The sequence below is a fragment of the Verticillium nonalfalfae genome, assembly GCF_003724135.2.
Source record: "Verticillium nonalfalfae strain VnAa140/NRRL 66861 chromosome Unknown scaffold_233, whole genome shotgun sequence".
Classification (NCBI taxonomy): Eukaryota; Fungi; Ascomycota; class Sordariomycetes; order Glomerellales; family Plectosphaerellaceae; genus Verticillium; species Verticillium nonalfalfae.
In genome coordinates this window covers 1-25,183 of record NW_021167458.1, presented here as the reverse complement: position 1 = coordinate 25,183, position 25,183 = coordinate 1, and the positions used below count along the sequence as shown (strand labels likewise).

The following is a 25,183-nucleotide window of genomic DNA, read 5'->3' as shown; positions in this document are numbered from 1 at the left end:
ACTCATGACCTTGGCATTATTAGTACCACGCTCTAACCAACTGAGCTAACCGACCTCGCTGATGACGGCAAACCGAGGTCGCGCGGATCTTGACTGGGACCACGGGTTGGGGTGTGAGGGATTTGCAGCTGAACCAATTCAGGTGGGCGTTGTGTGGGTTTGAAGTTTTGGGTGGAGTTTGGTCGTGATGAGAGCCTGAGCCCCATGGCATGGCTATGGGGTGGGGTTGGCACGGAGTTCAGATGCCAATGGCAAGTACGTATCAGAGAATCAGGGGGAGGCTGTCCAGACAGCCCGCTGAAGTGCCGTCTTGGCCATGGAGAAGTGTATTTTGTACATCGAACCGGGAGGGACGACAGCAGAGAATGAAAGCCGTGATACAGTGCGGACAGGCAAAAGTTGGAAAGCGAAGACATAAAGAAGAGGGTGAATACAAGATGAACGCCCGCTCCTCGTCTCGTTGGGACGCATTTTGTTTGTGACCGAGTCCGAAACCGCAAAACTCCGAGGCATTGAGTGAAACCATCCGTGTATGTCGTACAGGCCATAATGAAATCAAATGTTCGTTGCAGTGACGTCAAAAATATCATTGCGCCATCCGCCTTGGTCGTACTCGTAGACCCTCTCTTGGGCCAGACTCGCCTCTTCGTTCCACAACTTGACCAAACTCCCAGGCGCATACACTCCCTTGAAGACGCCTTTGCCTGGCTGGGCCACACCCACGCGCGTGTAAAGGTCGGGATCTTCCTCCGGGACAAGTCTGGATATGACGGCCTTGATGAATGTCCAGAGATCCTGTGGCTCGGCGATACGAGTGGCGCGGAGCCTTTCACGGGCGAAGAGGAATTCGCGATTGGCGAAGTGGATTGCCTCGGCAATTGATCGCGCGATCTGAACTTCAAGGGCGGCGCGAACGATGGGGCGGATGAACGGCTTCAGAATCCAAGCGAAGAAGGAGAATTTGCTCTTCGACAGCTCGTAGTCTAGGTGGTGGATGCGAACGCGGACAGCACGAAGCGCTAGGACCTTTTCCAGACGCTCCTTACCAATCTCGACATCGATAGCAACGTCGATGCCACGCTCATCAAGGCGGAAACCCGCTATACCTGCATCGGCCAGACGCAGAATACCCGAGTGAAGACGCAGCCAGTATCCAAGCTGCTCGGCGGCAATGGACAGGCCTGAAATTGTGATTCTCATCACAGTCGAGACGGAAGATGTGGTGCGGAAGCGAGCCTTTCGGATTTCGACGTCGTTTTTGGTCGAAATATTGAGCTTAAAGGGCAAGAAGGATGACGAGTTGATTGTGCGTCCTGGCTCGAGAATGAGATTCTCAATCAGAAGATCGACGGCTGGCGTGGAGACCTCAACACGGGGAATAGGAACGTATTGAATCGCCTGTACGAGCAGCGGGATAAAGACATTGATCGAGTCGTTAACGAGCTCTCCGTTAGTATATTGGTGTGCGGGAGAGAGGATCTTGATGATACGTTGAGACGTGTGAACAAGTTTCTTTATGTCGGCATCCTCAAAGACCGAGTGCAAAGCTCGGTGCAAGCGATCGAGGAATGCGTCCAGTGCATCCCGAATGGATGACTCAGACGTCAGCTGGCTGGATTTGGCTCGCAGTTCCTTGAACCTCTCCTCTGCATGGTCGAAGAAGTCAGGGTCCGTCAGCAGATCTTGGATAAGGTTGCCAATCTGGCGAACCAGCTGGTCAAACTCAGGATCGCTTCGACCATGTTCAACAACCTCGTTGAATGTACGCTCCACTTCGTCCCATTCTTTTCGGTCACCGAGAGACGACAGAAAAAGCCAAAAGTTGTGCAAGGCCTTGTCTGCTTCGGGGTTCTTGTCAATGTCTTCCTCCGCAGCATGCGCTACATCGGCAACAGCATGCGAGTAGACGAGGAGGTAGCGACGGACGAGCAGAGATATGGTCGAAACGGAATCCGAGTAGTCTCTGGTCTTTTGGAGTTTCAGAACCGATTTTTTCAGGCGGTTCACTAGAGTTTCCTGTTCCTCGCCGGTGATGTGCTCTGTAAGGCTCTGTCCTGCTTCACTCGCGACCTTGGCAGCACCATCTGCGACAACTGAAGATACCTCAACAGCTTCATGCTGGATCTCATCTTTCGATGGCGGTTTGTGAGAGTCGCCATTTGGGTGCTTCAGGGCTTCTTCGTCTTCTTTTGATGGTGCCACCTGCTTGCCGACCTGTTTAGAAACATCGGCTAGCGTAAAGGCAGTATCGCGAAAGACCTCGCGGCCGACAGTGCCCAGATCGGAGAGAAAGATGCGGAAATCAGAGTTCGTGAGGAGAAGGGAGCCAACCGTCTGAAGGCTTTTGTAGGCTGTGGGGACGCAAGTCAGCGAGATCACAGCTTGCGGGTAGTCAAAAAAAGTTACCAGCAGTGGAGTCCGCCTTAACCTTGATGCGGGAGGCACGCTCGCTAATGTCGTACGTGTCGACGGACAGGCGAGATTTACTCAGGTACCAGATAAAGTCCTGGATTTGATCGTGATCATTCTTGTGTATCAGCACCTCGATGAACTGCTTCAGCCACAGACGGATGTGGATGACCAAGGCGCGGCCAGAGTCGCTGAGGTCTGGAGTCTCAGGGTTAAGAATGTCGGCAGACAGCAAGGTGCGAAGGTTCGTAATGAGCTGTTCGTTGGACGGCATGTAACCCTTGGACATGGCTCGTAGCATCTGATATGAATGAAGCTTTTCGTGTAGACGCGCCTGCAGAGCCGTATCATCGTTGTAGCGAGGAAGCAGTGGCTCGCGTTCGCGCTCCTCACGCGACTTGCGGCCGATGCCGAGCCAGGACATCATCTTGATCACGTCGTCAACAGAATTGTCTGTGGGTCGGAGGTCGATTCAGTGCTGTCCTGATGCTGTCGGATCGCAAGAGATATTGTGACCTGGGGGCTTCTTAGCTCATCACGGCTGGTGTTGATCGTTATTGGCAACCAAATGGAAGGAAGGTAATGATGAATGATGACGGCTCGGGGCGTGTTGCCCGCCCTGGGCTGTCGCGCGACACGATGACGTCGTTGGCTGCCTGCGCTTCGGCGCACGATCTCGATGGGGCCGCGCTTGGGACAAGACTTGCGCGCTCATCTTTGATACATTACCAGCATCACACAATATAATTTCTGACCCCGAGCGAGAGACAAAGTGGTGATCACACCATTCATCTCAGAACTACTCGATACCGGGCCCAATGGTCGCGACACCATCGGACTTCTGTTCCCAGACACGTCGAGCTCCCGAGAGCGACGGTGGTCTGTGCTGAAGCTATCCTTGTGGTGGTTGGTGCTTCAGCAAGCTGCCCCCAAACACGTGAAGCCGAGCAACTCCCACTACGAAGACACTGCAGGAACTAAATGCATACAGGCGCAAAAGCCAGATGCTTTTCTAAGAACATCCCCTTCCGTTATTGGAAAGTTAATGACGAGTCTGACGTGCAATGTACAGTAACTGGGATAAGGCGGGATGGATGGACACTGAGACGTAGTGCAGAGAGCTGTGGATCATAATTTATCTAAGATACACCCTTGTCAGCCAGCTTCGATCGTCTAGTTGGTTAGGATGATGCATTGTGGTTCTTACTACAATACTGCATTGACGGCAGTTCGAATCCGCCTCGGAGCATTCTTTTTGGTAGTTTCCATCCACTACGCCAGACTGCCTACGGTCAATCGTTCTGTACGGTTCCAGCCCCTCCAAAAGTACACGCCCGTCCTTGTCCCTATCATTGCGCTGGAGTAGCTTGCCAACCTTTCCTTCGTTGTGCGTGTGAGTGCATTGATTAGAGTGGCCCGGTGCACCCAGGCCAGGCTTTTTTGCAAAGAAATTTGGTTAAACATCCTGCCCAAAGCTTGCTTCCTTGCATCGATGTCGAGATGCTAGCCTGATCTCACTGAATACTACACAAAGGTGTCGCGTGCCTACGATTGCGCCTTGCCAGCACAGCCCCAAAGACGTATGGTGTTGGTCGTTCGTAGGCTCTCCCTCCAGGCTGCTTCAGACTGGAGTTTGGGGGCGATGCATGCATGCATGCATGTACAGGGAGGGCTAGGCGCTGTACATGAGAGGGCCTGACCTATCGCCTCAGCATGCATTCACTCCCCTCTCTTGCTTCCTTCTCTCTTCAGAGGACATGATTGTTGAGAGAATGTTTTTCCTCCACCGTTCTTGCCGATGGCCGTATCAACTCGCGAGAGGCATGATCTCTATGCCCTTCGCACCTCATCCCCGCCACCTCTCGACCTGTCGATTCTGTTAGGGCAGCCAGGCCGTGAACCTTTATCTGACTGGTACATTGGACAACCACAGTCGAGGTCTGTTCACCATCAAGAGCTTGTACCCCCTCGTTCCGTGAGACGATCCTGTGGTTAAGAGCTAACGTTGAGGCATTTCAATACAGAAGGGTGAACCCTGCTCAAGATGCGTTCGAGGGTGCGGTACTCATCCTCCGGAAGGAGCTCACCCACGATGAACAGAAGCTTCTTCAATTGCAGGGCAAGACATCTATGCAAGATGTCCAGAATGCAGTCAAAGACGCGATGGATGAATACGAGGCGAAAGTCAAGGCTTCCAAGCTGAGGGGCTGGCTTGCGAGTTGCTCATCCAGGATCCTGTACTACGGGAGTAAGTTCCATTGCATTCACCAGCAAACCACGGCAAAGTGCTCACTCAGGCACCTCTCTCTCAGCCGTGTTTGATGTATTCGTCCAGCATCATCCTGAATACGTTTCCCTGGCCTGGGGCGCGATGAAGTTTCTATTTATTGTAGGGGACACGGCATAGACTTGTTCGACAACAGGACTGACGTGCTCTAGGCCGTTCTTAATCATGAGGAGCTCCTCACGGAAATTTCCAAAGCAGTCAGCAAGATTGCAGACGTCTTGCCTCGGACAGAGTTGCATTCCGTCTTGTACCCGACGCAGCGCATGCAAGATTCCGTCGCCATGGTATATGCCAAAATCTTAGAGTTCTTCGTCATGGCTGTCCGGTGGTACAAGAAGGGCAAGGTGATGCATTCGCTTTCGTCCATTACTAAACCATTCAGCCTGAGCTTCAAACCCGTCATTGAAGAAATTACAGAAAGATCAAGAAGAGTGGATGAACTAGCCAGCGCAGCATCCAAAGCCGAGATAAGGGACCTTCACATCCGGATTCATCGTTTGGATAAGACACTCGTGCAGGTAACTGAAATGATGGCTGGTAAGTTCGTGCTCCTCCAGTGACTATGAAACCTACGTCTTGGCTGAACAATCCATAGTGCAACAGCAGCAACAAGTCCTATACAACGAATCGTTGCTCGGGGTTCAATACGAATACAAGCAGCTCTTTCGAAAAGGCCAGGTCGAAGACATTCGCAACTATCTTCTTTTAGAGGATGCTCCAGAATCGGACGAGAGCCTGGCCTACTGTAGATCCATGCGGAACCGGAGGAGGCGCACCATGCCGACCCAGATACCAGTCTCAGCGCTTGAGACACTTGAGTCATGGGTGTCTGATCCCTCGTCTTCCCTTCTCTTGGCTCAAGGCCAAGGCATTCGCTCAAGCTCACTTGACTTTGCTGCTGATTTCCTCGATGCCGTCCTGGATAAAGATTACCCTGTCTTGTGGGCCCTCCCGTCTGCATCAGAAGAAGAACCCTTGAAGCCGTCGGTATCTGGCATCCTGCGATCGCTCATATCCCAAGCTCTGGCTCTGGACCCCAGTATTGTCAGCGAGGGGGTGAATCCTGTCAACATGAAGCACTTCAAGGCGTGCAAAGGGGTCCAGCAGTGGTTCGCAATCTTCGAACGATGTATCACAAGGCTTCCGCGCTTGTTTCTCGTGGTTGACATGGGTCTAATCGAGTTGGCCACAAGCCATGAGGAAGAAGAGCACGAGTTTTTCGAGGTTGACCACTTCGTCGAGTTCCTCGCGGAAATGATAAGCCGTCGAGTGAAAGGGGGGTTGAAAATTGCCGTTTTATCCTGGAGATTTGCCGTATCGACTTCGCTCGATGCAGATGAAGTGTTTGATCAGAGACGCATCTATACGGATCAAGGGCGCCGAGCTGAAAGAATGATGAGGAAGCCAAAATATCGCGCCATGCTCAAGAGGAGGAACCAAAGATTTGTTGAGAGATTTAGCTCTTCGGTCACTATTTCTAGTCAATGACGAGTGTGATTAAGCGTCTAGGCATATCAGGAAACATTGCAGGTCTTCCTGACACGTAAGGTGCTCATCCGTCAAGCGATACTCCGAAATGCTAGAATCATGACACCGAGGCCAGCCGAGCGACAACGGCACAGTCATATCTGGACACTGCGCAAAATGGGACAAATGCATGGTTGGGTCGTCGGCTGACCTGTGTAAGCGCGCGCCAGGCCACAGCAGTGCCAGGCTCCCAGGATTCGAGGAGGCTTCTGCCAGCTGCATCAGGTTCCGTACCTCAGACAGCCTTGCTCAGGCTGCATACCACCCTTGTCCCAGCTTTACCCCTCAGCCAGATTGCATCTCGGATGAGACATTAAGTCTGGTCGCGAAATTCAGCTCCTATGTTACGTCCTGCACATTGTTCACTTCCCGCGAGCGGCAACACTAGTATATCTTACGCTCAATCAGATGGATTCCCAAAAAGACAACTCAAAGGACGAGGCCAGCGCCTCGGCTCATGCAGACAAATCCACCGTTGACATTGCGGAGGACAGCGACTCGGGCGATTCTCGAAGCATCATTAGTAACAGATCTAGCGATAGTGGAGGGCAATCGACTCTGTTTATCAGCTCTACCATCTCTAGAGATGATACCCTCAGCAAGTCATCTAAGAAGCGAGATCTGCTATCCAAGATAGGCAGCAGGTTTGAGAAAGAAGGGGGTGGGTTTTTTTATCGAGGGCTTGTACATTGCTTGCTCAACCCTCGATCAGTATTCGTTCCTGACTGACTCAAACCGTTAGTTCTCCAAAGATTGAATAAGTCGGACGAAAATCAGTGGAGCTTACCTCCACCGCCCAAACTGTTGGGTCCTGAACAAGCTATGCGTTCGCATCCAGACCAGGGACCGCATTCACGCCCCCCTCCCTTTCCTCGGCAGCCTGCACAGCCTAACCGAAGATCTCCTGCCGCGCGTCCAAAGGCGCTGAATGATGCCAAGTGGCGCCAGAGTCTGATGAAGAAGCGAGGGCCTTTGCCGGGAGTCAACACGGCTTCTCAGTCTCCCGAACGAAGCCAGCGCAAATCTGGCGACGGGGGTGGGGCGAAGAGTGTGTCAACAGCAAGCAAAGCCCCTGACGGAAGTACCTCGAAAGGAGCAGCATCGCATACCCTCGGGCTGGCAGAATCTCTTACAGAAGTCATGGAAAAACATCTTGATCTCGATGTTATGGACCAGTCCCAGGAGACATCTCAGTTCATTGCTTATCTTCTAGATACCATTGAGCTGCTACACAATCAACTGAACTATGCTCGAGCCCCAGAGTCGGATCCCACGCCAGCGTCTCGTGGCTCGCATGGTAATTCGGACAGCCAGCGAGAGCCCCCGCCTCGAGTTCATATCCTGCACCAGATTCATTGTCCGCATATGCTGCACCCTCACGATACTTTCACTTACGAGGATGAGCCAAAAACAATGACTGATGCGAATACTGGCTTCACTATGCTTGCTGGCAAAGTCAAGGTCTCCAATTTGGAAGCTTTCCTAAGCAAGCACCCAGAGATATGCTTCGTCGTCTTCAAGGAGCATGATTGCGCGCCGTTCCAAAGCGCGTCTTCAGCACAAGCTCCAAGAAGGCATGTCTATGCAACAGAGAGACATGAATGGCTAAGGTTGGTGTCTCCTGTATTGCAGAAAGCCTTGAAACAGGTGGCAGAGTTCCCAAGCGGCCCCGGGAATTCAAGCGACTCAGAGTCTGATTACCAACGGATGGAGGCACCGTACTTGTTTCTCTTTCATCACCGTCAGAAGCTGGAGAGCTTGGCAGAGTCCAACCCAACCTATGGATCCGTACTTATGCCGCTGTTAAACTTTATAAAGGACAACTACGGCCAGGAATACAAAGAGGCGGACGAGCTTCTGAAAGACGGGTGCATCACGGCCAAATATATCACGAAGCTCTTCAAGCCTAATCACGTGGTTCTGAGCCGACGAGCTGGTGGCACCCTCGAGGCCTTCGTTCTAGAAAGTTATGCTGAGGTTGAAAAAGACAGGGTGGACTTCGTAGGCTGGTCTTGGCAGTACGACGGTTCTGAGCTATTCAGGAAGTTTTGGTCAGGCAAGATGAATAGGGTTGCGGAAGGACGTACCCCTATCGCGGATTTGTCCATACACCCTATCAAGTTTGCGAGAGTGGCCGATATCGAGGCACTCGAGACGAGGGGCCGACAATTCTGGGACATGAGAGACCAGGTCTACAAGTGCTACACGGGCTGGGATAAGTCGCGGAGCTATTACTACGTAAGTCGTTTCTCCTGGTCGCTCGAATACTTGGACACCACTGAAGTGTGTCCATACCGTGCAGGTCGATGCTCGATTCATGGTTGATGTATCATCGTACCAGCTCATGCATCGTGCAGGTACCAGCCACCCTCGGTCCGACTGGACTCTATCGCCTTTTGACAAGTGGCCTACCCGAATCGACCGCAGCGAGGAGAACCTCCCGCCAGACACTATCATGCTCCTGCCCGCTACTATATATGGCTTCAGCTTTCAGGAAAAGAAATGGGGTATGTAATTTTGGCTTCACGGCACCGAGCACCACTAACGTGTTTGTTTTTACAGTGAACTTGAATGTTGAGAACTTCTTCCCGGTCAACTGGAACAAGAAAGCATTCGAGCGCCTGGTTCTCGATCCCAAGACCAAAGAGATGATCTACGCGCTGGTTGATGTCCAAAGCTCAGCCGAAAAAATGGACGATATCATCAAGGGAAAGGGCAATGGCCTCATTGTCTTACTCCACGGCAGCCCGGGGACAGGGAAAACACTGACGGCAGAAAGGTGAGTACTTAGTCCATGTTTTGATCCTTTTGCAGGAAGTTTGGTTTGACTCAGGCACCTCGTAGCGTGGCCGAGATCGCAGAGAAGCCCCTTTATCGGGTTACCTGTGGAGACATCGGAACCGACGCCAAGGAAGTCGAGGACTATCTACAAACTGTGTTGCACTTGGGCAAGATCTGGGACTGTGGTGAGTTCCGTTCCTACTTTTCTCTAAAGAAATCAATGTACATGGTTAACAGAGACCCAGTGCTGCTGCTGGACGAGGCAGATGTCTTCTTGGAGGAGAGAACAATGGCTGACCTGCAGAGAAACAGTCTGGTGACTGGTGAGTGCTCCGGGAGACACATTCAGCCACGCACTCTCTATTCCTTGTCAAAACTGACGTGAAATTAGTGTTTCTCCGCGTCCTCGAGTACTATGAAGGCATCCTCATGCTGACTTCCAACCGTGTCGGAACCTTCGATGAAGCGTTCAAGTCGCGCATCCAAGTGGCCATTCACTACGACAACCTGTCGAAAAAGGCACGAAAGGCCATCTGGCGCAACTTTTTCGATATGATTGAGGACTCGCCGCATGAAGATGTCAATATGCCCGAGCTCGAGCGACGGCTAGACGAGCTCTCGGCCGAGGAGATGAATGGGCGGCAGATTCGCAATGCGCTGCGAACCGCGCGTCAGCTCGCCAAGCACAGGAATGAGAGGCTGGACTGGCCGCACCTGAGCCAGGTCATCAAGACATCGGGGGCCTTTAACAAGTATCTCAAGGCTGTGAGGGGCCACAGTGATGACCAGTGGGCTCGGGAAGAGATGATTAGGTAGTAGGGAGTATATCAATGTCCCATCTGTAGCTACCACTCAAGCTGAACATACGTGTTAGGAGGCATCTGTGTAACACCTTGGAGCATAAGGCTCGAGGGGCTATTTCAGAGGTACGAGACCACATGTGCATACACATAGGGCTGGCTATAAGCGGACATGTTAGCATCCAGGAGAGATTTCAAATATCATTCTATCATGTAGATAACATGCTACTACAGATTCAACATGCCAAAAAGCCTTTGCACTCTGCTTCTTTGCTCGCTTTGATTATATGCTGCGAGATGTAAGCTTCGATGTTGTGGACCATTTTGTGGTCATGGATTTGGTTGTACGCGCCAACGTACCCAGCCACGTCACCCACAGCCAATAGGGCTGTAGGCAGTGAGGCACTCAAACGATGGATTGAAGCAGGACGAGGCCCGATTTCCGCAATCCCAACATTGCGGATGAGACGTCCGGTTGTCCTCGTCATCAATCCCACCATAACCCCAACGACCAGGGTCATCGAACGACAGTCTGCATGGCGACCTTCCTAGTCGAGCAAGGTCTCGGGGTGGCGGGCGCGGGGCAACCATATATGCCGGTCCGGCCAAGACCCTCCAACGGTGCCGATCTCTCGAGTTTGACGGCTGGCGATTCGGCAACGCGATGGCGTTGCCTCTGCAAAAGATGCAGCACGTCTTCTTATCTAGGCTCGACTGAGAAGGAGGGGTCGAGCAGAGGAGAGTGGTGATCTCACAGGGGTGCTCTGGTCTCCGGAGTCGCTCGACGGATGGAGGGGGCGAAGCTCAAGGACGGGACCCAGTACAAGTAAAGGTCTGCAGCCGCTCAAAGGTTGGTGCTCGTCAGGGAAGACTTTTGCAGCATCGCATCTTCAACTCTTGTCTGCCGCCATGAAAGTTTTTTCTCTCCTGGCGCCCGCGGCCCTCGCCGCCGCGGCGACTCTCCACGCCAACGATACCACCCCCGCGTTCCCACCGCCCCTCGCTGCCAATGCAGACATTTATACGTCCTGCGCCAACGCCAATTGGCCCCCGTCTACCGCTGTCGGCTCTGTCCTCGAGCCCCAAGAGCCAGATGCTGAGCTCCAGGCCGCCCTCGCTGAGGTCTCCGCTGCGCGTATCAAGGCAACCATCGCGAAACTCATCTCGTTCGGCACCCGGCACACGCTTTCGTCGCAGACGGACCCGAAGCGAGGTATCGGTGCTGCTCGTGACTGGATCGCCGCTGAACTGTCTCGGTACTCCAATGCTTCGGCCGGGAGGATGAAGGTTGAGGTACCCGGATATGTGCAGCAGCCGGGAGGCCGTGTGCCCTTCCCTGTGCTGATCAGCAACGTGCAAGCCACTCTCGAGGGTAGCGAGGAGCCTGGGCGGGTGTATGTGACGCTTGGCCACTACGACACGAGGGTGTCGGATGTGATGAACTACGAGGCTGAGCAGCCCGGGGCAAACGACGACGCAAGCGGTGTTGCAGGTATGTAGTCGTCTCTGTTTATTCGGTTGAGCGTAGCTGACTGGGTTGCTTTTAGTTGCTCTGGAGCTGGCCCGGGTTCTGGCGAAGAGAAAGCCCGCCGCTACCATTGTGTTTGCTGCCGTGGCGGGCGAGGAACAGGGGCTCCTGGGCGCCCAGTTCATGGCACAAACTTTCAAAAATGCAAGTGTCAACGTTGAAGGCATGCTCAACGTCGACCTCGTCGGCAGCTCGGTCGGGTCTCGCGGCGAGAAGGAGCCCAACACAGTTCGCCTGTTCTGCCAGGGTCCTCCTTTGACCGAGACTCCCGCGCAAGCATCCCAGCGCCTGAGCATTGGTGGCGAGAACGACTCTCCAGCACGCCAGCTGGGGCGTTTCATCACCGAGGTAGCAGCTAATAAGTTCACCGACATGAGGGTCGCCATGATCTACCGACTTGATCGATTCCTGCGCGGAGGCGACCACCGACCGTTCCTCGAGGCAGGCTACGCGGCTGTGCGTTTCACCGAGCCCAACGAGAACTTCGACCACCAGCACCAGGATACGCGGGTGGAAGACGGCGTGCAGTACGGCGACTTGCCCGAGTTTCTCGACTATGAGTATATTGCGCGCGTGGCCAAGGTTGACCTGGCGGCCATGTGGTCTCTGGCAAACGCACCTGCCAAGGTGAACAATGTCAGGGTGAATGGGACGTGGCTCTCCAACGACAGCCAGCTATTCTGGGATCCGGTCAATTCGACAAACCTCGCGGGCTACGAGGTTGTGTGGCGACCAACAGATGCGCCGCTGTGGACGCATGCCCTTTTTGTTGGCGACGTGCGCACGGCGACTGTCGAGTTGTCAAAGGACAATGTCATCTTCGGAGTGCGGTCGGTGGGCAAGAATGGGTACAAGAGTCCTGTGACGATTCCCTTCCCGACGTGATGGCCGTTACCAAGGGATGGATGGAAGCCTGAGCATCATGGGACGGCAAACGCAGTTAGCACAGGTGGAGTCAACAAACAATCAGATATTTGGACACATAGGGCCGGACGTCGTCGCTAGATGGGTGATGACGGCAGACCCCCATGCCGATGCTATTTGTGTGATACGAGAGAGGGGGACGCGATGCTGCATAGTCGAGATGAAAAGCGGCGCTTGTGTAGCCGAGACTGATGACCTGCAGCAGACCCACGCACGCCTCCAGCCGAGACCAGACAAGCGCCCACGCAACGCAAAAAAGTCGACGCAGATGCAAGACATCAAGCATGCATCGTTTGTCGTAGGTCTCTTGGGATTCATGTTGTAGGAGGCGTCGTGCTTGGCAGTCGTAGTTGGCAGACAGCAAGATGTCTGGAGAAGCTTGGGAGCATCTTGAAAGACCAGTCGCTGGCCCGTGAGGCAGTTGGTGATGGAATGTGCATGGGCATGTCGTCTCAACAGAGTGCACGTGTGACGGGATGTTCCCTGGTCTGAGATGGCTCCATGGGTTGATGGTGACGGAAGGAGCTTCTCTGATGTGGTTAGTCAGCAGGCACTATAAAACGTAGCCCTGGGGGCACGTTGGCGACAAAACTAAGCCAAATACAACAACAACACTACTTATCCACCCTTAATGACCGTTTTTGGTGACCACAGCAGGGCTACGGTAATCAATGCCAGTACCGACCTAGTTCCTGCATCTCGAGAAGTTCTCTAAGTTAAGCATCGAGTCTACTATACCAAGCAAGAAGAAAATACGCTGAAAGCTATTTAACCTACCTACGGGTACTATACTACCGTCTCGCCTACTTAAAGTACACTACCGACAGTCACCCACGACTGAAGAGTACCTCGACCCGCTTGTGTTACCGTTGGTCCTCGCCTTGGTCGCGAAGAGATATAATTCTCTGAGGAATGGATGAAGATGGATGTCTAGACGTGGGAAGATGATTATGGCCGTGGGCGTCCTCTTATGAGGAGGGAACATGACGGAAGGAGCTTCTCTGATGTGGTTAGTCAGCAGGCACTATAAAACGTAGCCCTGGGGGCACGTTGGCGACAAAACTAAGCCAAATACAACAATAACACTACTTATCCACCCTTAATGACCGTTTTTGATGGATGTCGACAATCGGATTGTCTAGGAAATCCAGGAAAACCTTGGTCAGACGGTCAGACAGGACCAAGGTTGGGAGGAGCTTTGGCAGGCGCTCACAGGAGCGGAAAGGCAGTGGGCAGAGCAGATGTGGATGAAACGGAGCCCGACCATGACGTTTGATTGGCGAGGGAGCAGCGCGGGGTAGCTCCCACTGAAACAGACGCCCCGGACAGCAGTTCCAGCGTGTGATTCTAGTGGCTCATCCACTGGGAATCCTGGCATTAGTGCTGGCCCGCCCGCCGATCGACTGGCTCTCGCCGTTGCCCTGGCGACGCTGGCGACGCTGGCGACGCTGCCTCCGGGACGCGAAGGTCCCCCAGCACTAGCCAAAACATGTCGAACCCCAGCAATCAACGTGCTCCTCCTCCATCTGGCGATCTCACATTCCAGTCACCTTCGCTTCCACACCTTCCCTTACCATCGACCACGACACATCCACCGCGACGCGGCCGCGCTCTCAGACATTACCCTCGAAGCCTCCAAATCGTTTCCTTTCCGACCTGGGCCTTGCTGTCGCAGGACATGCACACCACGCAACTGACGTCCCGGTGACCATCATCAGATTGCTGCATGGGAGTGCACCGCTCGACCAGCGCATCTCGGGGGCATCCCGTGAACAGCAGACGCCACGACTCTACCGTGCTGCGATAGACCTTGTCGACACCTTCCAAACCACGACTCCGCCACCTCGCCGAACAACAGCGGCGTCATGGACACCAGCTACCTCGCCCAGCAGGTGGGCACCATTATCGGCCAACTCCACGGCCTCTTTGACGAGATTGGTGTCCCCAATCACGACCGTGAAACACGTGAATCAGAGGTAGACACAAGAACCGAGTCCTTCTACCAGCGTCTTGGCTAATGATGCATGAAGCTCTTCGAGGCTCTCTCGAAAGCCCTCCATGACCAAGTCCGGCTGGTCACTGCTGAGAAGGAGGATATGATGGATGAGGCCCAGCGGATGATCACGACCATCCGCCAGATGGAAGCTTCCCTCGACGACACCCGACGTCGCGATCACGACGACGAAGACTTGCAAATCACCTACCCGCTGACTCGCTGCCTGCAGCACCTCAAGGAGAGACACGTTCAGATCGGCAGGCTGCACAAGGAGCGGTTCGAGCAAGTCAAGAGTGCGTGATCCTCGATACTGCGTTGTCCTCGACACACCACCATCCGCGAGCTTTGCTAACCGAGCACAGAACTTGTTCAGGCCCTCGAATCCTACTCTTCCCACCTCGAACCTACCTTTGTCAAGATCGCTCTGCCGCCCACGGCGCCGAACCAATCGGTCCCTCCGTCCTTTGATCTCTCTCCTACGTACGTCGACAAGCTCGACAATGAATTCACCCGCGTCTACGAGGAATACACGCGTCGGGTAGCCAACGTCAAGTCCCTCTGCGAGCACATGATCCAATTATGGGCCGAGCTCGGCACGCCCCAGGCGCAGACCGACGGCGCCATTGTCAAGTACTACCGCGACTCGCCCGAGCAGCTGGGTCTGCACGAAGAGGACGTCAACCGGCTGCGCCAGAAGCGCGACAAGCTTGCCGACGAGAAGAAGAACCGCGAGAAGCACCTCGTCAGCCTGAGAGCAGCGGTCGAGGCGCTCTGGGAGAAGCTTGGCGTCGACAGTGGCGAGCGCAAGTCGTTCCTCAACGCGAACCGCGGTTGTGGCCTGCGCCAGATCAACGAGTTTGAGGACGAGCTCGCACGGCTGAACGAGCTCAAGCGGCAGAATCTGCATCTGTTTGTCGAGGACGCGCGGTACAAGCTGCAGGAACTGTGGGACGCCCTCTACCTCTCCGAGGACGAGATGCTCGAGTTCACGCCCGCCTTTTCCGACGTGTACAGCGATGCGCTGCTCGAGGCCCACGAGCGGGAGATCTCACGTCTCGAAGCTGTCCGCGAGCAGCGGGCGCCGATCCTGGCCCTCGTGGACAAGCACAGAACCCTGACGCATGATCGCGACGAGCTGGCGGCCTCCAGCCAGGACGCTTCGCGTCTCATGATGCGTGGACAAAAGGGCGAGAGGCGCGACCCCGGAAAGTTGTTGCGCGAGGAGAAGCTGCGCAAGAGGATCACCAAGGAGCTGCCCAAGATTGCGGCGGATCTGCGGAAGCAGCTGGAGAGGTGGGAAGACGAGTACGGCCGGGACTTTTTGGTGCACGGCGAACGATATCTCGACATGATCGACGCCGACGAAGCCAAGTCTGGCCCGGCGCCGGGTCCACGATCCAAGACCCCTGCGGGGCCACCAGCTTCGGCATCCAAGGTGGCGCGACCGGGCACCATCAGCCGGGCGAACAGTGCGGCTAAATCGATAGCCGGCGGCGGCAGCCGAGCGGGCGCGAAGACGCCGACGGCAGCAGCACCGGCCGCAGCAACGACGACGAAGCGCGCGGCACCGACAAACCCCAAGGGCAGCCCTTCGAGGATCCCCGCGCGCGCCCCCCTTTCGAACCTCAAGAACGGCAACAACTCGCCCGAGCGGCCACGACCAGAGACACGGGCAGAAGGCCGACCGACGGGGCCGGGAGGCACAATGCGCAACGGCGCGCCGATGCGTGCGCCGCCACCCAAGATGCGCGAGCTCGTGCATGTGCCGGAGCTCCAGACGCCGGTCAACCCGTACAAGTCGGCGGGCCTCGGCTCTAGCATCATCCGCCAGGCCGAGCTCGAAGATGTGTACGAGGACCCGCAGCCGCAGCCGGCGGCCGAGAGGATAACGCGGTCCAACTCGACGCTCTCGCACCAGTCGCACCAGTCTCATCAGTCGCACCAGTCGCACCACTCCCACCACTCCCACCAGTCTCATTCACAATACGAATACGGCTCGATGCGGGGGGCGCCGGCCGTCATGGCGTACCCGCAGGCACCACCGCCGCGGCAGATCTCCAACTCGTCCAACGGGTCGAGCAACGTGACGGGGTCGGAGAACTGGGAGACGTACGACGACAACAGCGAGCCCGAGGCGGACGCGTCGGACACGTACTACGCCAAGGTGCGCGCGGCACGGGGCAAGCGCATGGAGCCCGAGGCGGCGGGCTACCGGCCCAACGCCAGCCAGACGAAGCGGCTGCGGGCGATCCCGGCGCAGCATGCGGGACATGCCTACATGGACGAGGGAGGCGAGCGCATCGTGTCCAACGCCAGCGGGTGGACGGACGAAGAAGCGTACTGAGAGGCATGGAGGGGACGCTGTTTGCTACGACGAGGTATCTCGGCGCCTGGCGCGAGTGTCTGCTTCTGTGCCTGCCTCTTCTTCTGCTTCCTCGTCCTTCTTCTTCGGTCCCACAGTACGTACACACACGGGGTGACCTCGACCTGGAGGGCAGCTACACTGCCCTATTTTTTTTTTGTTGCTTCTCGTTATTCTGTCCAGTCCATTGTAATTACGGGGGAAAGGAAAGGGAGGGGGGGATGGTCCAGCGATGGAGAGTTGGGGGGGTTGGTGGGCTTCTTTGTGTTTTGGTACGGCGTTTGGGCCGACGGCGTTGCAGGGGCAAGGAAAGGAAAGCAGGCTTACGCCCACTGACGAATGTTTTTTATGTTCAATTCATGTTCAATTCATTTCGACGACTGTTCCTGGGTGTGCTGTGAGATAGGCTTTTACTGCTTAGATGCCTACAGTAGGTGCCTACAGTAGGTGCCGACCCAGGTCTTGCCAGCTCTTGCCAGCTCTTGCCAGGCACTGACAGAAAGAATGCCCCACCACAAGGCTCTACAGCAGGCTGACCACGTGATAAGGTAGTGAGGCGTGCGTCGTCTGATCAGTAGTAAATTAGTGGCTCTCTCATTTGGTGGTAGTGGTAGTGTACCTGGGTTTCTACCTACTCAGGCACTACGTAGGCCACAGCCGCTGAAGAGCCCCACCTTTTGTGTCATTCTGCGACGGCTCCAAGGCTGAGCGAAAGCAGCTCCAGACCTCATCTTGGCTTGGCCACCATCTCAACATCCCAAGGTCCCCTGCAACCCAAACACGACGCCGGATCCTCGGGACCTTGCAGCCACCTGCTCCGCCCCCCCCATCGTCCTCATCGTCCTCATCTCCGCCAGCCTCCACCCTCTCCTCGACAGCATGTCCCCTTCTGTTGATACCGACTTGATGCAGCGATATCTGATTTAGCCTGCATTGACCTCACCTAGACCGATCTGTTGACCCGAATTCGATCTACCTCGCTTGCCTCCATCACGGCATACTCGCTGCCTCCATCACGGCTACTCGCTGCCTCCATCACGGCATACTCGCTTGCCTCCTCCATCAAGGCACACTCGCTTGCCTCCTCCATCAAGGCACACTCGCCGCTGTCAGCACCGTCCTCGCCACGAGCATCGACAGCATGACCTGCCCCTCTGTCCTCCCACGCCCACGCCCACGCCGCTGAACTCAATCGCACCTCCCAACACACGACGCCCGCCATCATGGCCCACCAGCCTTCCGCACGGCCTGCTGTGCCGCCTCCATCCCAGGCGGCCTCGAACGCCGCCGCCGCCCTCCAAGGCGCCAACCTCGCCTTCGCCCGAACCACGGCACCGAGACCCATACCACCCGCCAAACGAGTACCCCCCAACGGCGCCCTCTATGCCGCCGCGACTGCCTCGACCCGCGACAGGAGCCGCAGCCGCAGCCCAGCTCCGTCCCAGAGCCGACAGACGACCGGCGGCACCGACGGCACCACCGAGCACGCCCGCTGGCCTCGTCTCGCCTCGAGCCCGCCGCCTGCCGCCCGCCTGTCTCCGTCCTCGGCCGCCAAGCCCACGAGCTACGACACGAAGAGCCCTTCGTACATCGCCGCCACCCTCGCCGCCTCGCGATCCGCCTCGCCGAGCCCCAATGCCAACACCCCCGTGCCGGGCCTGCCGGCGGTCGCCCGCCGCAGGACCAGTGTCAACAGCCTCAGCGGCGGCAGCAGCCTCGACCTGCCAGACACGAGCTCCATCGCGCCGACGACGAACCTGATCTCCATGTTCGAGAGGAGAGACGATAATGGCGGCGGCGACGACGACGACGACGTGGAGCCCACAAAAAAGAAGACGCCCGTCAGACGACCCACCGCCATGAGGCGTGTGCCCCAGCTCAGGGCCATGACGCCCGAGCGAGAAATCAGTCCCCAGGGCAGGCGCACGCCGCCGGTGCGCGACTCTGGCTCGCCCGCGACGGAAGAGACGACACCGACAGCGAGACCGAAACCCAGGGTGAAGCCAAAGCTGAGGCCCATGACGCCCGAAAGACAGATGAGCCCCGACAGGAGGGAGCCCGGGTCCCCTCTGCGGAGCGAAATCACGCCGCCGTCCAAACCGAAACCCCACGTGAAGGCCAGGCCGCCGGGGCCACCAGAGACAGGGGCCAGGTTGAGGCCACCAGAGACACAGGCTGAGGAAGAGGCAGCGGCGAAGCCCAGGGCTCCGTCGCCGCCGAAACCCATGCGCGCCGTCATGGCACCGCTGCGCCTGACGCAACGGCACGCGCCCGAGACGCAATCGCCTCAACCTCAGAAAGGGCAGCCCGTTCCGGACGACTTGCTGAGACCGAGCGCTCCAGAGACCACGACCAAGACGGATCGCTCCAACCGACAGGCGCTGGCCGCCAAGCCGAAGCCTCCGCCCTCCCTCCCACCTACTCCCTCGTCCCTCGAACCCGTTGTCGTGCCCAAGACGCGGAAACATCGACCCGAGTCCATCGAGATGCCGCCTCCGAGGATCATCAGCCGCTCCGAAACGGCAGTCCTCTCGCCTGTACCGACGAGACCAGCCTCCCAAGCCAAGCTGCGACCACCCACCCCTCCTCAACCCCGCGGCGCTAGTTCGACCGCAAAGCCTGCAGGTCCTCCTCCTCGAGCCACGGCACCGTTGCCTGTGAACGACGCCAATCTCGCTGCTCTCAGCAACGGACGTCGGGTTAGCACGACTGCAAGGCCGACAACGTCGGGGACGAGCTCGTCCAACGAGACGTTCGTCTCGGCGTCCTCGACGCAGACACCGCGGCCAGCATCGCCCGTGCCTCGTCGGGAACTGCCGCCGCGGCCCTCGTCCACGACCAGCATGCCTGTCGGCTCACCAACAAGGCCCTACACGCCTTCGTTCCCTCGCCGCCACCCGGCGGCCGCGTCAACGAGCAGTCTGCCCCTGCACTCGCTGTCCAACGCCATCATGGCCGGCTCCCTCGCCGCCGCCCGGCTGACGCCCAGCAACACGGGCGCCAGCGGCCACAGCCCGGCGCCGCCTCTGCCGCGCCGCCACCACGCCAAGTCACCGCGCCTGCGCCAGACGCTCCGGCAGCCGCCGGCGCAGTCGGACGACGAGGAGACGCGCCGCAAGAAGAAGCACCACGGCTCGCACTCGAACAAGAAGCACTTCCACCACGAGGGCGCGCGCCGCCGCTGGCGCGAGGAGATAACGCCGCGCGAGCGCAAGCGCTACGAAGCCCTCTGGGCCAGCAACCGCGGCTTGCTGCACGACAAGATGCCCCCTGGCCCCCGCGCCGCCGCCGCCGCCGACCTCGTCCTGAACGTCGTCGTGCGCGAGATTTGGCGCCGGTCGCGCCTGCCGGATGACGAGCTCGGCGAGGTCTGGGATCTCGTCGTCGGCCAGAGCGCCGGCGCGCTGCCGCCGGGCATGCTGGGCAAGCAGGAGTTCGTCGTCGGCACGTGGGTCGTCGACCAGCGGCTCAAGGGCCGGAAGATCCCCGCCAAGGTCGGCGCCAGCGTGTGGGACAGCGCCAAGGGGGTCCGCGTCTGGACGCCCAAGGCGAAGGAGGCGCGGAGGAAGTAGAGTACATAGCCGCACGTCGGGATCCGCCTGGCATGCGGCACCAGATGCGAATCAATGATACCCTTGTTTGGATAACGAACGATTGAACATGATGTGCGCGGTCAAGGCTCGTTCCCACGGCGGTTTTCTGGATGGCTGCCGACCGCTGCAGCGTAGACCGGAGGGAAATCATGTCATCTACTGCATGGGGCAGTAAAGAAACAACTACAAAGTCGGAAGGTCATCCTGTCCTTCTCATGCGCCTTGTGTTTTCACACGGGAATGGTGTCAAGGAGGACGTATTGTATCGCACATTCATGTTCCGTGACCTCAATCTGGGCTTATCCGTAGACTATCCATGTTGCGCTACCTCCAAGGTCAAGTATCTAGCCTCTGGCCGCAGCGGTTCCTCTGACGAGGAGCCAGATCTCAGCAACCAACCCAAGACAGAGGAGTACCACCTCCACGCCGGCTGGCAACATCAAGTACACGGAAAGGTGCACAGCGGCGTAGACTGACAACCGGAGACCGCTATGTAGGCTACCGTCTAACACGCTTCGATTGAGGCATGGATTTCTGATACGCATCTGCCGACCGCTTGCTTCCCGTCGTCGAGGGTCTATTGGCGGTGTCGCAGTCCTTGCTAGCATCGCCGCCGACGGGGGCCGAGTGACTAGTGCTGACTTTTGCTGTGTGCTTGAGAAAGGCGGACGGCTTGGTTGAACCACAAGAGACGTGGACGAAGGATCCTGGCCTGTTTGCATAATAGACAAGGGCAAAATAGTCTACTTGAAGGTCCAAGTTCTCAAAAGTCACACCCGTCCGGGGTCCTGAAACCACCAAGCGTCTACAGGACCCGGCATGTCCAGTACAACGCGGATGGCGGACTAGAGGGTTTCTACTTTAGTCAGAGTTCAGGGCAGAGGCCACACTGGGACTTACCTTCTGAAGCACAAAATATGCTGCGTTTATCACCGCAAGTTGCCATGCCGTGAAGATGGATTTCAGCAGATACGCCTTGGGGCAGCTCCTTGAGGAAGTGGCTGCGAACCACCACGCCCCGACAGACCGCAGGCTCCGGGAACACGTGCGTCGCACCGAACACGGTTGCGTCGTCGATCCGCTGGTCAGCTAGCAGCCCGAGCTGGCGGACCTTCCACTGCCACGTCTTTCCACCAAGTCTAAGCTTGTCGGTCGGCAGAGTCTGCAGCATGCGCTTAAAAAGCAGTCTCGCACTTCTGCCGACATCTCGCAGGTTGTCCTTGTCGAGTCGCGTCCCCAGTTCTGTGCTGAGGATGTCATGCGACAACCATTTGACGTGTACCTTGAGCTGTGCAGGCGGGCCCGCAAGGTACTTAGTGTCAAGCTCAAGTTCGCCAGCGTCAACAATGAGCAGGGTGATGCGATGCATGCATTCGTGGCAGTCGTGCATACATGCTTTGATGATGCGATAAAGCTCCTGAGCAAAATATGTTTGAGGCAGGTCTTTAAGGCCCAGGGCCTTGGCTTTGCCGAACCGTATGGCCTCTTCAGCCCAGACTTTGCGTACAAGCCCGTGCTTGTGCAGCAGTTTCCAGTACGTCTTGGGGAGATACATTCCTCGCAATCCAAGGCCTTGGATTGTTAGTTCGAGTTCAGGATACTACGAAGAGTCAGGCTCATTGTGCTGTAGAGAAGGAAGAGCAATGATGGTCTTACTTTCGTTCTCTGCTCGTTATCAAAGAACCATCGGTTGGGATACTTCTGCACGAGGGCCGCCTCCAAACGGGTTGCAACATGAAAACTCGTGTTCCTATCCGCCATGTTAACGTCGGCGTACTCTGAATTCTCTGACAGCAGCATGTCGCTGAGGTTGTCAACCATCTCTGGTCGCTTTTCAATACTTTGTGCCCAGATACTAGCGATGGTTTCTGCTTCCTCTGTCGCAGTAGCCACATGCCGGCGATCTCGGTTCGTGCTGCCGTCTGCAAAGTCATAGCCGTACCTCATCTGCTTGCCACTGATGCTGGCGGAGTTTTGGGCAGAATAGCTGAGAAATAAGCTATTGAAATATAGCTCGCCACCGACGCCGGCGGAGTTTTGGGCAGAATTGCTGAGAAGTAAGCCTTTGAGGTATAGCTTGCCATGATATTTGGGCTCCAACAAGAGTTTGCCACGGGACGTCGTGATTGTCATCTGCGGATTTGGCTCCTGCAGAAAGAGCGCCATGGACGTCCAGCTCTCGAACACGGCTTTCGTGATAGGGACATGCTGGGTGTTTTGCTTCGTTTGATCGTCGTTTTTGCTCTCAGCCCCAAGCAGGAACTGCACATCTTCATGGGGCGCGGCTACACATGTAGAATGAATCTGCTTTAGAGCCCTAGAAGGGGGCATGCTCTGCTGAAGACGGCTTTTGGGTATCCGCTCGACCTTCACACACAGTTTGAAGAGACTGTTCAAGTAGAAAGTCCACGTGCAACCCCCAGAGACGCATTGCACACTGTGGTTGTTGTCTGGTCTCAGCATGGAGAGGGCTGCGAGCTTCATCCCCTCTCCGTGGGTGCCTGCTTGGTTCGTATCGTGTCTCTTACTGGTGCCACCCATCTCCAGATGCTCAAGTTGGAGGGTGCTCTTGCGGTTCGTGAGTTCAACTGTGCCTTGTCCGTTTTCCCCTCTGTACCGAATGAAACCAAAAACCTCCGGTGCGCCTCGTGAGCCTTGTGCAGGCTTGGTGGCCTTGTATAAGATCTCGACTTTCGAGTCATTCGTCATTATCTCGCGGGTGACAGAGTTCATGAACTGCTGCGGGTTGAGGCCACTGGCTCTGATCACCTCGTCTCGCCTAGCGTCTGCATTTAGCTTGAGCTTCTCTGCCAGCAGTAGCCATGATTACCAGTTCTGCACCAGCTCTCTGAACGCTTCTTGGCCGTTGAATTGCGTATAGGTCGACCGAATGTTGAGATCCAAAACTTTCGAGCGTTTCACATTGGCCAGAGTCAATGCTATTTCCTTGCGGGGTTTGGATTTGGGTGCCATGGCCGATGATTGTTTGAGTAGTCAGTGCCGCCGGGACGTGATATTGTGGACTTGCTTCAAGTGACAGTCAGAGTGTCGACAGATGAAAGCCAGCGTATGGTTTCTATGCCAAACCATGGCGATCGTGAGGCGGCTGAGCATGTGATATACAGGTTGGCCACCATGTAAAAATAAGCACGAAATGTCCAAGATAATGCTAGAAGCCAGCGCAAGCTTCGTGAGGCCGAGGCGGTGCAGCGAGCTTCTTTCTGGATTCCTTTGTAGCTCAATATTTGCCTTTCACGTCTTGCCTGGGAAGGTCCCACCGCAGTCAACGTTCGGCCGCCAGAGAATCCGGTCGAGAGTCATCCAGTTGGTGGCTATCGTGGCTGACGTAGAGGACTAGAGACACGATGTCAAAGCAGCTCAAGAAACGGACGCCCTGGAATGAGCAGGCCTTCTCCAAATCGCCCTCCGCGAATGGTTGAAGCCTGGTCTTTCCATACAAGGCATCCTACTTTGTCAAGGACGAAGACCAGCAGGTGAGACAGAATAGCTCACCTGCCCAGGCGGATCGCCTGGAGCCAGGGGAAGCTTCGGGTGAAAGTGGTCCAATGCATCGCTATTGTCAATAAAAACTTGCCTGACTGTCTTCAAGTCGAGAGCGAGGAGATGAAAAGGCTGGTTCAGTCTGGCTTGCTGCTGAAACCCCAGTCGTGGGCAGCCTGCGTGTGTAGGAGGGACGTTTTCCGTGTTTGTAATTGCAGATACCTACCTAACCTCACGTACCTACCCGGGTAAGGTGGGTAGGTAGGCTGACCTGCCCCTGAATGCTGAACGCAGAGAGGAAGGGCCGGTGGGTTGCATCCTTACTTACTTACCTAAGCAGCCGCCAACCAGACTTGAACTTTGTTGATCTGCTGGCAGAGGACGCTGAACGCCGCCCTGAACGGTCACCTTATTGCCAAGTGTGTTTCCTTGCGTCGCTACACCTCTGGTCAACTGTCCAACGCAAATAGCTTTATCGTCCCCTCTGAGGCCTCGTCTCGGGTCAACAGACACCCTGCAATCATCAGCAAGTCTGCGCTGCGCCTGTTTCGTCGTACCCAACCTAGCGAGGACCTAGCCCGCCGCCAGCGAGATCCAGTACTGCGTGTCTACCTTCCGAGTCTCTGCGATTCGCTCTGACCGAGGTCCTGCAAGGCTGCAGTGGCCTGAAAAGGTGTTTCGGCCCGGGTCCGGTTCCCCAACGGGTTGCTCGGCTCGAACAACGTTGTAGTATGTCAACCGTGTCTCGGCATAGGGCTGTGCGTATGGCGATCGCCCAGCCGTGCGAGCATCCCAGCGATGATCCAAAACATCCATCAGAAGATCATCAACGTCTCAGAAAGTCGAATTTTTGCAATACCTTGTCACACGCGCTGTGATGGGTGGGTGCTTCACGAAAGCTCGGTCATTATCATGCCTCCGACGATAGTCGATGTCGCTTCGCTATCATATCTGCCAAGATCTACATGTCCATACAGGATCGGTTCCCCGAAAGAGCTGGTCCTCCGCGCCTGACACGCCCGACAATGAGCCCAACTAGCCCGCGAAGGCGACGGCCCGCTTGTTGTTCTTCTTGCCGGCTCCACCAAAGAGGCCAGCAAGACCACCAGCGTTTTTCTTACCGCCGGCAGCAGCGTTGGTCTTCTTGCCACGGTGGTGGCGAGATACGAGCTCGATGTGCTCGCTATCAACGTCGCCGCGCTTGTTGTTGTTGTTATTCTTCTTGCCGGCTCCAAAGAGGCCAGCAAGACCGCCAGCGTTCTTCTTACCGCCGCCGGCAGCGTTGGTCTTCTTGCCACGATGGTGTCGAGCCTCAAGCGCGGCGTAGTCGACGACATCAACCTCATCACGCTTGTTGTTGTTGTTGTTGTTGTTGTTGTTGTTGTTGTTGTTCTTCTTGCCGGCTCCAAAGAGGCCGGCTAGACCGCCAGCGTTCTTCTTACCGCCGCCGGCAGCGTTGGTCTTCTTGCCACGAT

The 25,183-nt window shown here is 56.4% G+C and overlaps 8 protein-coding genes and 1 non-coding gene across 9 annotated transcripts; 6 read left to right on the top strand and 3 right to left on the bottom strand.

Annotated features, from left to right (window-relative positions):
* Positions 1 to 555: 555 nt before the first annotated feature.
* Positions 556 to 2,836, bottom strand: D7B24_004227 (uncharacterized protein; the record flags this gene model as incomplete). Its single annotated transcript, XM_028638399.1, has 2 exons — positions 556 to 2,351; positions 2,407 to 2,836. 2 exons carry the CDS (start codon positions 2,834 to 2,836, stop codon positions 556 to 558), a joined length of 2,226 nt encoding a protein of 741 aa, XP_028490336.1.
* A 735-nt stretch (positions 2,837 to 3,571) lies between these two features.
* On the top strand, positions 3,572 to 3,658 carry D7B24_004226. The gene has a single exon. It is a non-coding gene; the product is annotated as a tRNA-His (tRNA).
* A 549-nt stretch (positions 3,659 to 4,207) lies between these two features.
* Positions 4,208 to 6,184, top strand: D7B24_004225 (uncharacterized protein; the record flags this gene model as incomplete). The annotated part of the gene is made up of 5 exons (XM_028638398.1): positions 4,208 to 4,347; positions 4,434 to 4,657; positions 4,707 to 4,798; positions 4,849 to 5,233; positions 5,292 to 6,184. 5 exons carry the CDS (start codon positions 4,208 to 4,210, stop codon positions 6,182 to 6,184), a joined length of 1,734 nt encoding a protein of 577 aa, XP_028490335.1.
* Positions 6,185 to 6,631: 447 nt separating this feature from the next.
* D7B24_004224 (uncharacterized protein) lies at positions 6,632 to 9,820 on the top strand (the record flags this gene model as incomplete). Its single annotated transcript, XM_028638397.1, has 8 exons — positions 6,632 to 6,884; positions 6,966 to 7,801; positions 7,856 to 8,461; positions 8,526 to 8,730; positions 8,786 to 9,002; positions 9,068 to 9,189; positions 9,244 to 9,327; positions 9,396 to 9,820. The coding sequence occupies 8 exons, from the start codon at positions 6,632 to 6,634 to the stop codon at positions 9,818 to 9,820; spliced, it is 2,748 nt and encodes a 915-aa protein (XP_028490334.1).
* An 893-nt stretch (positions 9,821 to 10,713) lies between these two features.
* D7B24_004223 (uncharacterized protein) lies at positions 10,714 to 12,217 on the top strand (the record flags this gene model as incomplete). The annotated part of the gene is made up of 2 exons (XM_028638396.1): positions 10,714 to 11,296; positions 11,352 to 12,217. 2 exons carry the CDS (start codon positions 10,714 to 10,716, stop codon positions 12,215 to 12,217), a joined length of 1,449 nt encoding a protein of 482 aa, XP_028490333.1.
* A 1,528-nt stretch (positions 12,218 to 13,745) lies between these two features.
* On the top strand, positions 13,746 to 16,596 carry D7B24_004222 (uncharacterized protein; the record flags this gene model as incomplete). The annotated part of the gene is made up of 4 exons (XM_028638395.1): positions 13,746 to 13,801; positions 14,064 to 14,232; positions 14,287 to 14,545; positions 14,615 to 16,596. 4 exons carry the CDS (start codon positions 13,746 to 13,748, stop codon positions 16,594 to 16,596), a joined length of 2,466 nt encoding a protein of 821 aa, XP_028490332.1.
* Positions 16,597 to 17,837: 1,241 nt separating this feature from the next.
* On the top strand, positions 17,838 to 20,186 carry IRS4 (Increased rDNA silencing protein; the record flags this gene model as incomplete). Its single annotated transcript, XM_028638394.1, has 1 exon — positions 17,838 to 20,186. The coding sequence occupies one exon, from the start codon at positions 17,838 to 17,840 to the stop codon at positions 20,184 to 20,186; it is 2,349 nt and encodes a 782-aa protein (XP_028490331.1).
* A 519-nt stretch (positions 20,187 to 20,705) lies between these two features.
* D7B24_004220 (uncharacterized protein) lies at positions 20,706 to 23,180 on the bottom strand (the record flags this gene model as incomplete). The annotated part of the gene is made up of 5 exons (XM_028638393.1): positions 20,706 to 21,052; positions 21,108 to 21,807; positions 21,864 to 22,492; positions 22,736 to 22,986; positions 23,038 to 23,180. The coding sequence occupies 5 exons, from the start codon at positions 23,178 to 23,180 to the stop codon at positions 20,706 to 20,708; spliced, it is 2,070 nt and encodes a 689-aa protein (XP_028490330.1).
* A 1,563-nt stretch (positions 23,181 to 24,743) lies between these two features.
* On the bottom strand, positions 24,744 to 25,172 carry D7B24_004219 (uncharacterized protein; the record flags this gene model as incomplete). Its single annotated transcript, XM_028638392.1, has 1 exon — positions 24,744 to 25,172. A coding segment is annotated over one exon (429 nt), but the record flags the coding sequence as incomplete, so codon positions are not given.
* Positions 25,173 to 25,183: the final 11 nt, after the last annotated feature.